Below are 14,051 nucleotides of genomic sequence, written 5' to 3' on the forward strand. Positions count from 1 at the left end.
GTAAGAGAAATTGCCCGTCTTTGCTATTTGTCAATGCAGCACTCCTCGGTGATAAACTTTCCCCCCTGAATCCATCTTTCACCCCTCTCACACCTGCACGATTTAAAAAAAACTAACTAAAACATTTTTTTAAATAAGATGCTTTTCTCCTCCACATGCACAGGTTTACTCATAATTCTTTGACATTGTATATTTAAGAAAAGTGTACAACTAAGGCCAATAAAGTCTCAATTGCTTCCTTCCTTCCTCTGCTTGGAGAGATGGTGAATGGCAGGAAACACGAGGCACTCAAGGAATTCCTTTGTTAATGCTGCTGAGTGGGTAGCACTAAAAACACACTGCTTTTTGATGTACTCAAATAAAAAAAACAATCAAATATGAAACAGTGAAGGTATTCAAGCTTTTATTGAAAAATATAGGTTATTTTGAGCAGTACAGAAAAGAGGCTGTAAATATACAGTGGGGACAAAAATATGGTGTAATATCACACAGAAAACACAGACAACTTCTCATTCGCACCCAATTAACAGTTGGATTTACTTGCGTGTATTTTGTAGTGCATGAGTGATATATATCCAGTTATGCAAGCTCTTCAGTTTCAGGACATCACACCTTATAGCACTTGTCTTAATTTGCACGCTGAAACTTACACAGTGAATACTGGTAGAGAGAAGGAAGTGAAATGTAAGTGGCAGATTCTCCCAAAAGCAAAGAGAGAGAGAAAAGAAGAAGAAAAAAAAAATCATAATTTGGCACATCTGTCAGTTTCAGTTAAGGCAGTGAAATCAATCAGCCCAACTAAGCCTCAATACTTTCTGGCCATGGCTTTTAATGATGCAAGAAAGGCAGTCAAGCTGCAACGACTATGCAACTTGCACAAAAATAGCAATCTTTTCTTAATGCTCTTGCATCCATTGCTGGCTGTCTTTTCTTTTTTCTTTCTTTTTTTAAATCCACTCTCCAGACATAACAAACACAGTAGAAATGTTTTTAACAAAGACTATAGAGAAAACATGTTTTTAACACCAAATACTAGTAGTGTCTGATTTACTTGTGCCTCCTGGTACACGTAATTCGTCCGTCACCTATTCAGTGAAGCCCTACTCATACGTAGTGGTGAAAATAGTTTACACATATAGGTAGTCCCCTTGAGTAATGAAAATCTTCTACACAGATCACTTGCACCGCTGCAGTTGCTCGGATGTAACGAAAAAAAAAGGAAGGAAGTGGTTATTCGGTTTCAACTCGAACTTGACACGACTAAAGGAAAGTCACTTTGTGCTAATTAATGGAGATCATCAGGAAAAATGCATCAGAAAAGATATAAAAGACAACTAAGAGTGGACTACACTACATCACACCTCCAGTTTGCTGTAGTAACACCTTGCTTTCTATTTAGTTCAGCCCAATGCATCTCCATTAGCTCTACTTCCCTGCTTTTCTCCAATTCACAGAGTGAAACTCAGTGAATTACAAAAAAAGGAGACAATTTGGTGTTGGCTTTGTGGTCCAGCTTTACAGCAGGAAACTGTATTCTTTAAACAGTGTCACAAAGACCCTGAGATACATAAGTTATACTAAGGGAGAAAGAAATCTGATAGATCTATGGTACTGCTATAATATCTTCAGATGAAAGAGGCTCAGTGCAGGGCCTCACACACCAGTGACAACCACAGCTCCCTTTATTGTGACAAGACACCCACCAGTGATCCTGTTGTGACAGAGGCCTTCTGTTTAGCTCAGGCCTCATGATGTCCCACAGCCAGAGCGAAGAAAAGAGGCGAACCGAATGAAAAAAGCACATGTGACACATCAAGCGAGAGGGGAGAGAGGGGGAAAGAGAAAGGCTGAACTGAGTTTTACTTGTGGAAAGTGTTTTTCCTACAAAAGTTCCTTTCTAACCGCTACTCCCTGCTTACTTCTGGAATGTTCCATATTCAGAAAGTGTGTTCCCTTCCATGTCAGTTCCCTCGGTGTTCAAAAGGGAGTCACAGATTGACAGAAAGAGAGTGGAGGGTAACGCTCTCTGACAGACAGAGTTTGGGCACATCCTAAAGGAGCAGTCACTCTTTCTTTGTAGCCCTATAAAGGAGGAACCCTCCATCTTCTTCACAGTCCCATTCGCACAGTTCCTGACTACAGTATCGTCTTCCCATTTAACTGCAAATCCACACTGTCAAAGGACTTGCCAGTTGCACATAAACCACTTCCACAGCTTATTCTTATTTTTTTTCCTTCCAGCAGACTCTCATACATGAATCTCATCATCTTCATCCTCCAAGAAAGAGGAAAAGTTGCTCTCCTCCTCTGGTGGGGCACTGAAGGTGGCGCTATCTGTATCTCCTGCAAAGATCAGGCTGCTGGGTTTCTCATCCAGAGCAGCAGACCCAGAACTGGACATGGAGCAGCTGTCTAGGTGCTGCAAGTGTTTGGGGCGTATCTCAGGAGTGTACTCTGGAGTGTAAGGCCCTCCGTCCTCCTGCCTCAGATCAACAGAGCTGGCTGGATGCATAGAGGCCTGGTGCTGCAGCTCTTCTGCTTCTTCATTTGCCTCCACCTGCTCCTCATCATCTTTTTCACCCTCTACATAAACCTCTTCCTCACCATGGGCGCCAAGCAGTGGCGAGGTGCAGCCCTCGCTGCTCTTGCCCTCCTCGTAGCCAAGATCATCATCCTCCTTCTCCATCACACCCAGGATTTCACCCAGCATGGAGGGACCCAGGTCAACGTGGAAAGACATAACCGACACTGCATGCTTCATTCCACCTCCGTACTGAATTGAGCTCTCTGGGAGCTCAGTCAGCTCACCAAAACTTCGTTCTTCCAGCTCTAAAGCGTGAGTAGCTGCAACCGCACCTCTCCCATCCAGGTCGCTGTGCAGCTTCAGCGGACTTGAAGACAAACTCTTTGCCACCATGCTGTCGCCTCTGTCTTCATCATTGAGAAACGGAAGGGACATGGCATTTTTTACATAGGTGGGTGATCCTCCGGGGACCACCAGAGCGCCATCTTTCTGTTGGTCCACTCTGTTCACCGACTGGGAGCGCTTGCTGCTCCTAAAGGTGCGTGACAGGAGCCCAGGCCGAGGAGAGCGAGGAAATGTTGTGGACTCGGGAGGGGGTTCCCCTGAGCGTGTGCTGAGAAAGGAGGTGTCACCAAAAGCATCACCGCTGCGGCCTACGTGCATGGTGTGGCGAAAGTCACCCAGGGGAGCACTGATCATCTCCCTGGTCAGGTCCATACGGGAGCGGCGCTTTGTCTGGGAGGAGGACGACACTAGCTGTTTTAAGATCGGCATGGTGGCTGATCAGGGGTTTTGTTGTGCACTAAGAGGTAGCTGGTTGGCAAAAAGATCACCTGAATCTTTGGGAAAGTCCTTTTTTGAAATCTTGGAATGAATATTGATGGTCCTCAAATCCAGTCAGCCAGGGAACCTGGAAAAACACACAATAAGTTAGAAATAGACATAATCGAATCAAAATGTTTTATGTTTAGATACTTTGACAATCAAAAAAAACTTCAAAGTGTGTCTTTCTAACTTGACTCAAAACCAGCAGAACGCAAAAAGAAACAATCTATATGTTCCAGCTAAAGCATAGATTTTAAATTATGTTGCCAAGAAAGTCAACATTCAGCCCTTTAATTCTAAGAAAAAAAACAAAAAAAAAAACATATGAAGGAATTCCAAATGTTGCCACTAATTGCAAGAGCTGAAGCTATCAATTATTGAGTCTATAATGATGAGCAGAACTCTGTGAGATAAACTCTAAAATACACTGCAGAGGAAAAAAAAGAAAAAAAAATAGATGTAGACCATCACAGGATTTTACTTAAACAGCGCCATAACTTAGAGGAAAACACCAACCACAGGCCAACATGAATCAAGGCAAGATAACTGAGAGCTGCCACAGATTTCTTTTTTTTTTTTTTTTTTTGCAAAGTATAACTTCACTGCAAGACCGAAAACTATCTTCTAGTGACAAAAGGACAATTATACATGCATCAAAAACAATGATACCCCTGTCATCTAACTATAGAGCTGGATTATTGCAACAATGAAATGACAATGTATTCCTCATCTTAGGCAGTGGTGTTTAAGCCACAGAGGTTTATGACAGCTGACAGAAATTGTGTTTCTACGTTACTGAGAGCTCAGACAGAGGAAACCCCGCCACAGGCAGCCAGCCGGACACCGCTGTTTCCTCAGGTGATGCACTGGAGGGCAGGAGCAGGGTGTCTCATTAACCATCAGTCCAATTATATAAAATACACATGAAAAGAGCACTCTCATGGTGGCCCACAGAGTGAAGCGCAAGCGGTTTCCACACAAAGACATCAAAAACACATGCACAGCTGACGTGTGGATGGAAAATCTCTGTGGTTGTGCATAAGCATGTCTGAAGAAAAGGTTTACCTCGCCGGCTTTAGCGTGCGTCTCTCTAGCTTGCTCATAGTGCCGTTTTCTTTGTTTACTTAACCTAACACAGGGATATGAACACTTAACCTTGACTTTAGCTTTCTTGCAAGAAAGCCCTTTAAAACATATTTAAGTCACAGCTGTTTATGCTGGAAGAGATTTTAGCTGTTTAAAGTGGCAGGCTTTTGCGTGCATTGACCTCATTCTTCGGTCTCCACCCCCTGTCTTTGCCAGCTGAGTCTCTTCTCTGCTTCCTGTTAATGTCTTCACCTGCTTCGGTTTCCATAGAAACACCCTCCCTCGTGCAAGCGACAGCGTTTCCTGTCAGAGGCTACGGGCGGCTCCAGGCCTCGAATGCAACGTATGGCCTTCTGTCAGCCATAGCCTGTGCTCACTCACCTTGTGTTATTACTTTCTATTGGCCAAAATGGAAATTGATTAAAACTCAGAAATATTCCGGTGCTGTAAAAAAAACAAGCTCGATAAACCAGAGGCTGAGCTGTGATGACAAAACTTTCCATGAACTCCAAATGATTTCAACAAGATACATAAACAAGGTCACTTTTTTGCTGAAATGTGTTTATTTTTGTAGCTGCCTGTTCTGATTTGTTTCAGGGAAGGCCAGATATTCACACCCAGCCAAAATAACAGCCTTTTCTTTCCTGACTAGTTGCTCCTGGGTGGCATAAACACGGGAAAGAAAAAAAACAAAACAACAACTACTGGATCAAAAAAGCGGAGATAGTGAAAACCTCCCTCCCACTCCTCTATATCACCCTCTAGGCCAGGATCAAGCTGAAAAGCTCTATGGTGCCCATCGCAGTGATATGGATGCAGAAGCTTGCTATAGACCACCAGACAGACTTCTCATTGTCAGCTCCAAACCACATTGTACCAGAAAAAAAAACAAAAACACTGCAGTTCCACATTTACATCCAACCCAAGACCTTCTTCTATATTTATGGCTTTGTCATATTTGCGGAAGTGCATGCACGCACGAGTGGGGGGTGGGGGAGTGGCAGATATAGATGGAGAGTGGAAAAGGGCCTGAGAAGGCAGCAGTTAGCGTGGGAACCGCTGGATCGCAGCACCAGGGGTGAAGGGGGGGAGGATTAACTTTATAAACAAACTTTCACAACACTCGTGATCTAACTGCAACAGAGCCCACTAAAATGCGGGACAGGAACGAGGATGAACAGCAAATGAAGCACATCTGCATTTTTTCAGTTTGACAGTTCAGCTTCTTGAAAGCTAGAGCTGTCTTAACTGATGTGTATAGATTATGAGGTTGACTGACCTGCCTTGATGTGGTGTTTGTCAGCTGCTAAGTAAAAGCAGCAGTACATGCATGCACACATACTGCAGCAACCACGAGTACATTGGAATGTTTCCAAACAGTTGTGGGTGCTACTCCACTTCTTCAGTCATCTCATGTTGTTCTTTTTTATAAGCGATATTATAACCCATTTTGCCAGATGTATTTATGCTATGGAGTAGTTCTAAACCTGGAGGGGGGCAAAAAGAGCCAAAGAAAAAAAACACAATCTGCTGTTTTACTTCTACTAAAGAGGTCAAAAGGAGCGCACTAAATGAAACAGTAACCTCACTAAACCTGCAGTCATTTCTTACAGCTATAAACAAATGCCACACTGGAGGAAGTGGGGAAAGAAAAGTAGCTACGAGTTTAACCTACGAGTCAAAATTCACTGAGATAATTAACCTGCATCCAGTACGTTTTCTACAGCAAGCCTTAGACGAGCATAACTTCTCACTTCTTGTCAATATTCTCGCACCAAGCCAATCAATACTGAAACACAAGAGATCACTCGCAGACACATAAACCGAGTCTCAACCATGACTTATGGGCCATTTCCGGAACTGAGTATTGATGCGCCTTCTTTGTGCTCTGTGCATTCTGCTGTCTGGAAGACGGGAGGGGTTCAGACTCTCTGTGCGCATCATTTGAAGTCACTGACCTGGACGGACAATCGAATGACCAGAGGGTGGACTGACATTAGGGGGAGGAAAAGCCACATGATGGACCCTAAATCTGTGCGAAAAAAAAAAAAAAAAAAAAAGGTGAACAGCTCTGCTTGAAAAATACTCCAATTATCAAGCAATTTGTAAACATTCTGATTGCTTGTGAAAACCCTAATTTATTCCCAAATGTTTAAGTGCAACACCACCAAGAGGTACACAGTTGCTCAGTAATAGGCTAGCACAGACTCTCACACACATACTCTACTAATTACGCAGACAAATGGCCTCTAGTAGATAGGTATCTGCCATGCAACTCAGTTAGCGGGCCTGAATATCTCATTTAGGAAGGAGCAGCCAAAGGACAAACAGTGGAAATCACATTATCTCTCAATCACACAAACGGGGGACAACAGACATCAAGCTGATGATGCCCTCTGAGATAAATACAGCAATGAGAAAACATACTGCTCTAATGAGAAAATACAAATAAAGCCCTTTTTCTTACGCGAAGGCCAAATTTAGCCGTTGCTTAAATAGTCCATTTGGGGCAATCAACTAGACGTGCCATTCGCTTGTGGTGTTGCAGCTTCAGACGTGTTGACCGAGAGGGTATCTTTGGTACGTTTACACCCCGCCACCAATTTCCCCATGCAGATCCAATATAGCACGGAAGCTAAAACATTTCAGAACAGACACGATCACACTAAATAAGCCCTGAGAGGTTTTGTTTGCTTGTTTATATATTTAAAGAAAAACACCAATGTCTGAACAAAACAGGACAGTTGGGCACATCACCAAGCACTCCGGGAAACTTCAGTGCACGACAGCCCCAAATGGACATGCAGTCAAATCAGGAAATCGCACACCCTAAGACAACCCATTTTCCAGAAAATGATGAATGCAGAAACATCAATAATCACAGAGAGTTTAACAAAACAACCACTCAATTCCTCTGAAAAATAACACAGGGACCAGAAGATAAAATTGTTTCTGGGGGGTTTTTTGTTCTTTTTTCTGTGACCACAAATACCTCACAAGCTGCTGTGAGGAGGTATGCTGTGTTAGTGTCACACCTCACCCAGTGGGGCACACCGTTCTGTAGGGATCAAAGAACAAGAGGTTTTTAGAGCCTTCCTGCTAATAAAAGTGCCTGTAGGTTTTTGAATTGGTATTCATGTTGCTGAGCACTAAATCCGTTTCTATCCTTAGATAGACAGTGAGGGGAATATTGAGAGAAGCGGCAAGAACAAACTGACAAGAACTTTTAAGAGTGTTAAAAATATAACATTGCATTGGTAAACCATCGTTTAACCAAACAAAGCTCACGGGCCAGAATCCGCCCAACAAAGGCTCCAATCCCGCCCACTGACAGGCTATTGATAAAGACCTTTGTCATGACATCATTCAGTACATGTAAAAAATAAAATAAAAGTGTCATATTGTGAGATCATACGTTTATGTTCACAACAAGGAGAAGCACGTTTGGGAACAAGAGCTACAAATCGATGACATTTTGTTACCCAAAAAGAGAACGACCTCAAAAACCTCCAGCAAAGTGCAGTACTTTGCAAAATATGTGAGAAAACTCTTCCTGCTAAAGGTGGAAACAACAAACGAGTTACAGACTAGGACGGCACAGGAGGAGGAGATACTAGTAGCTGGCGATGTGCAAAAATAAACAAACTAATCAATCAAGCATCGCTAGCACTCGCTGGTTGCGCGCCGTACGACAGGAAGAGCAAATGATGAATGGAAATTACTTGGATGGATTAAATTATGCGGTAACATGATGGAAAAGCAGGGCTTTAAGCAAGAGGTAGAAAACGTCGATTCATTTTTTTCATGTGACAATATTATGCAGGCTCCAGGTCAATGGACTTTAGGTTTTGTTATACGAAAGTTTTACGCAGCTATTTTATACTTTTACTTAGAAGTTTATCTTACATTTAATTTATGCAGTGTCATGATTGTTACATGATACTGATGATGGCACTGCTGGCACCTTGTTTCAATTGAAAATTAGGAAGTGTGTCATCAGTGACAGTAGCTGACTTGAAAATAATATAGGATGGAAAACTCCATTTATTTATATGTATCTTTTTTTCTATATCATCATAAATATCCTTTCTTGAAAGATCAGGATGTATATTGAGGCTATAGATCAATATACAAACCATGATCACTAAAACTAGCCTGAAGTGGGTTACGCTCTACCACAAATATTCACATTTGACATGTGGGAAATGTGCTAGCTAGGTTTCAGACTTGTGGCTTAGGTCTGTTTGCATGACAGACACCAGTGTGTGCCGGTTTCCTGCACAACTGTTTTGTTTTTGCTTATTTACACACATTTGTTCATTTACGACAAAGCTAGTCGGTGTTTTCTCAACATAAGAAGTGAAAGCGGCTAGCGTGGAACTCTACCAACATTCACGAAGCAACACTTTGAAATTGAAAATGCCACTGTATTCACCATGCAGACTATTCAAGTCGGTGCTATTTACAAGTAAAGCAAATCATCCAGCTGGAAGGAGGAAAAGTGATGAAGACCAGGACAGAAGGTGACACCTCGGCAGTCACTGAAAGGGTTTGTGGCAGAAAACAGGCGTGCTCGACGTGAACCAGCTGAACTCAGATACCCAAGAGGGGATGACTTGTCTCTTTTACATTTACAGCCAACACAGCCTCCAGACATGACACAGCATCTCTTTCTCTCCGTCCTCTGCTGTGATCAAACTGACAGCTTCTATTACAGGCACAATCAGTGGATGGCAAACAATAATGCTGCATTGCGCTTCAAGAATGAAAAGTATTCTGTGGGTTAAACAAGGCTGATAAACATTATTTTCATGGATCTACAATGCCTTTTTATAGACAAACAATGCTATCCATCCCGGCTCTGCTATCATCTCTGATCGGAATAAAAAGTTACTATTGCGCTACTGAAAATGGAGCCAGTATGGCTGGACACCAACGTCATTTGTGTACTGGGCATGCTATCTAAATACAAACAGAGGGTGGGAGGCACAACTTTGGCATTTAGAGTGTCTCGGAATAATTACAGGGAATTGACGGAAAGCAGGTTCACGCTGGCGATATCAACGAGTGAGCATGCCAGAGGCAACCACTTAACATTAAGCTAATACCTTTCCAACTTTTTCCATCCTGTTCCAGCTGGATCTACAAGATCAACGACCAGTCTTAAGTCATTAATAACTGTCCCCTTCTGTATGCACAAAGATATTTGAGCATTCTTAAAATGTGGATGCACACAGTTGCAAAAGCATAACTTAATTACCACTGAGACACATCACTGAAAATCAGTCTCTTCAAAACAAGCAATTAGCCAAGAACTTCCCAAAAGGACAGACTGGACATACATAGCTGCACATGATGGAGCCGTTTAATGAAGACACGTGTTGGAGGGTACATCCACAGGAAGGGCAGGGAGAAAATTAGGCAGTAAACCCTCCCATCACTCCGGAAATCTTCTCAGCCTGCCCTTCCTGATCACTCATAATGTAAACAAGGCTTTTCTCCACCATACTGTGTTACAGACAGGCTAGTCAAACAAACAGCTCATATCTCCATCGACACCCTGTTTTAATAAGCCTGTAGGACATTGTGTGTGTAAAAGCAGACTCCAAACGCAATATGTATCAGTACATGGAGAGTGTCAGGTCCGGGTGACTTTAATCGTTTTCGAAAACGATCACAACCGGATCTTTACCACGCCAGGTAGCTGAGTCACAACAGCTGTTGACAGCTCTGGCCTCCGGCCCAGCTGTCTGTGTGGTGGGTGTTTTAAGTGCTGCAGAAGATGAATGAGGTTCTATTTTGAACCATTTGGGAAGAAATCTGTTTGCCTTGATGGAAAGAAAACCAGAAAACATTTTAGAAATCAGAAAAGCAATAGGTTTTGGAGACTCCTGTTTGAAAGCGCTGCAGTGACATAACTATGGGGTCAGACAAGCAAAGGAAAGCACAGGCTGGTGGGACATGGACGAACTCGGTTTATTTTTCCATTTCTTATTTTAAATAAAAGAAATATGCTTGTGTATCTATGGTGCAATTCTAATGGACAATGAATGTCAGGCAAATACCGCACAACAAATCAAATAGAATGAAAGAGGACATCTCTGATCACATTTGGATTTGAACAGAAGTCCCTGTCATTGTCTTTTGGTACAATGACATCAACTCCATGCAATACGTGCATCCAGTAACAAGGAAACAGGATGGCGGAACAGAACAAACATTTACCTCTTTGCTAACAGGCCCCAGCATACAGTGCAACAAAGCAGCATGCTGGATAGGACTAGAACACAATGAAGCCAAACAAAAGGCAAAAGAACCAAACAGACACAGCATTCACACACTGTCATATGATAAACTCTCAGTATTTGATATTTGGACAAGGTAATAAAAAGGTAAGTAGCAGAAAACTAATGACACTTGCCATATGTCAGAAGCCAAACTGGCTAAAACACATCTGTACTGTGTAAGTGCTGAAAGAAAGTTCAAATCCAAGGCTCTTCTCCAAAGTAACCCAGATATTCCCTACTACCATCCTCAGAGGAATTCCGGGAGGAAAAAAAAAAAAAAAAAAAAAAAAAAAACACAACACACGAAAAAAACAGTTTATATTGGTATTTCCTGGAATGTGAAGGGGCTGGACAGGACACACACACAGCCTCAAATGAGCACACAAACTGCAAACATGTTCAAACATGGGTGCAGGACTATTTAGCCAGTAGCCACAAATAACTGAGTTTCCCTTCAGCATTACCACAGACTTATTTTGGAATATCCACATTAAAAGTGAGCAACTTTGCTTGCTCTTGTAAACAAACTTATTAGCAGGTTGCTCTTCCCGGGATACGAGCCAACAAATCCTGTCTACACTGTGCTGTGCATAATAACAGGGTGCTTGGCGCAGTGTCCAACAACACAAGAGGGAAGGATAACTTTCACCTTCAGGCACTAACCACCTCCTGCAGGCAATTAGACACCAACTTTGTAATTTAAAAGAAGAAGAAGAAGAAGAAAAAAAGAACTCTGCATAGGGAGCAGAACTTGTGCGGGCTGGTTTAAAATCATGTCACTTTGTATTAAAGACAAAGTAAACAGGCTAAAGAAAGCCTAAAACATGTAAATCTGGTCAACTATGCTTGCATGTTTGCAGTGTCATCAACCTGAATCCATCACACCGCTCCAAGACAACCTCACATCTCATAAAAGGCCCTTGCACATTTTCAACAAGGCAGGTCAAATTTCCTGAAAGCCACCGTAACTTCCTCACAAGCACAGACCTCTGATAACATCATCTCTTCAGACAATTGCTGTAAGTTCTTATCAGTGCAGGGTGATGGAGAGATAGCCGCTGACCTGAAGCCCATTACCTCACACTACCAGTCAGTGAACTCATCAAGTGCCAGCCTTACCAGGAAAACTGTACAAAGACCTGGACAAAGTGAATGTGCACTTTAAGTGGAGGCAGAAACTGTATAACGTATCTTTCTTTCCCAGCCTTATCTGATAATGTCAAAGCCACCTCCAACTTCGAGGAAATGTGCCAAATCACGTCCTTCTACCACCTTCCATTCACTCTAGAATTAGTTCCCAGAAGCATGTCAAAGTGTTTTAAGAAAATATGAAGGACCCCCAATACGCACAGCCATCAAACACGTTACTGGCCTAATTATGAGAATTTTTGAAGTTTATCATGTGTTCTAAAGATCAGGCCTATGGGAGTTGTCGTTTGTAGTAAAGTCAGGGGTTAAAGCAAAAGGAAACATGGTGTATCCGCTTAAACCTCAAAGCATCCCCAAATAAACAAACAAAAAACACAAATAAACTCAATTTGTTTCTGAGAGGACAAAATGGCTCGATTCCTTCGACAACAGACACACAAAGAAATAAGCGCTAATTCCGCAGCACTTGATTCACTCTTGCGCTCACTGCCGATCAGCGAGCTTCGATCACATTACAATAAAGCGCTGATTCTGGGTGGGTCAAAGGCAGGAGAACAATAATAGGCCAGCGGAGTAGAAGCATGAGCAGCCCCGTGCGCGCAGGTGAACGGCCCGATAAAATGTCGGTTTAAAACGCGTCCTTGAAGTGCACACACAACCCAGAAGATCAGTTTTATGTTAAGTGCAAGTACAAATATTAAAGTACACACGCTTACCAAGCATCCCCATTCATAAAAGCCGGGTGCTGCTCCACTTTTAGGCCCCCAGCAGACCAACAATGGGGGTGCATTCATCAAACGAAACGAGCTGTGAGGCGCTCAGATTAGTTCTTTCTACTCCAGACAACGCGGATGGACCAGTGAGTGTGGCGGTTTTTTTAGAGAAATATTACAGCTGCTGTCACAACATCCTTACAAACGCTGCTGCTACTCTGAAGCGCATGAACTCACTACAACGCCTGCTGCGGTAGTGTGCTTGAACACGCCCTCTTTACACGGGTCCTTAAAGACACAGGGTGCCAGCATGGGGCCAGACTGCCTTGACACACTGACACAAAGGAAACCTCGAAGATAATTTATCAAATATTTAATAATAAATATATAAATAGGTTAGCCAATTTAAATACTTAATAATTAATGTACCAAGAAAATGTACTTGAAAGCCGATATTGTTAGACCCAGGCACATATTAAGCCTTTTATTGATGCTAGTATATTCCAAGGCGCAATAAACATTTATCAATAAGCAGTGTTGTGCATTCTTTAAAATGATTCTTCATATCCTTCCTAGTATTATACAATACTCATTTACGTTTGCGTTATTAGATATTTTCGGAGAGAATATCTTCGTTCATTTGTCAAAGGGGAAATGATGTCATCGTTTTAGTGCCTAGCATTGCATGTTTTAAGATTTAAGTAATAAATAAATCTGCAAAGACAAATTTATACGGGACTGGTGTTTTCAGAGGGATTTGAAGTAAAGGCATGACATTGCCAAGCTGCTTAAAGGTGAGCTTTGCCCTGGCTTCATTTCTTTTACAGTTCCAATAAGGATTTTAGTCAGAATTATTACACGTCCACACATTTTTCTCTCTCTGACAACAGCAAAGACTGTATTGAGTTAACAAACCCTTTGATCTTGTGCATTGATCTTGTGTATTGAACTTGTGGTTGATAAGCTGACATCGGTCAGTGTCCACTCATTAGTACCTTCTGTAATGCAAATAAGCAGAAATATGCACCCCAGGTTTTACCTCAGGAGAAAGGTATGCATGAATGGTTGATAATTACTAAAGGAAACAAGTCACTCTACCCAATGACATGACTATTCACTTTCGTACTTGACAAGGTATGTAGTGATGCAAGTCTGTCTCTCCAAGCTATTCTCTGAAACCACAATGTTCCGTATTTAACTGCATGGCCTTGCGTCCTTTACAAATATTTGAAAGTTATTTCCGCCTTTGGCTTTTTTCCCAGGATCTGTCCCACCAGCTGATGAGAGAATATGGCTTTTTATGATGAGAGTAAACTTAAACTCCCTTAGTATTTAAGCCCTAGTGGGAGTTGTTCCTAAAGAGTGTTGCTGACCCACTATTGATCATATGCCTCATCACATGATCCACATACCTGAGACTCGAACTGAAGAAGCTTCTCAGATAAGAGGTGAAACATCTTCAAGTAA

At 42.2% G+C, this 14,051-nt stretch overlaps 1 protein-coding gene across 1 annotated transcript; it reads right to left on the reverse strand.

Moving 5' to 3' along the window:
- Positions 1 to 386: 386 nt before the first annotated feature.
- Positions 387 to 12,860, reverse strand: cdc42ep4a (CDC42 effector protein (Rho GTPase binding) 4a). The gene is made up of 2 exons (XM_031736508.2): positions 12,588 to 12,860; positions 387 to 3,434 (listed from the first exon to the last, which is right to left on the reverse strand). The coding sequence occupies exon 2, from the start codon at positions 3,296 to 3,298 to the stop codon at positions 2,249 to 2,251; it is 1,050 nt and encodes a 349-aa protein (XP_031592368.1). The 5' UTR covers positions 3,299 to 3,434; positions 12,588 to 12,860; the 3' UTR covers positions 387 to 2,248.
- Between the last annotated feature and the right edge of the window lie 1,191 nt (positions 12,861 to 14,051).

The sequence above is a fragment of the Oreochromis aureus genome, linkage group 4 (genome assembly GCF_013358895.1).
Source record: "Oreochromis aureus strain Israel breed Guangdong linkage group 4, ZZ_aureus, whole genome shotgun sequence".
Classification (NCBI taxonomy): Eukaryota; Metazoa; Chordata; class Actinopteri; order Cichliformes; family Cichlidae; genus Oreochromis; species Oreochromis aureus.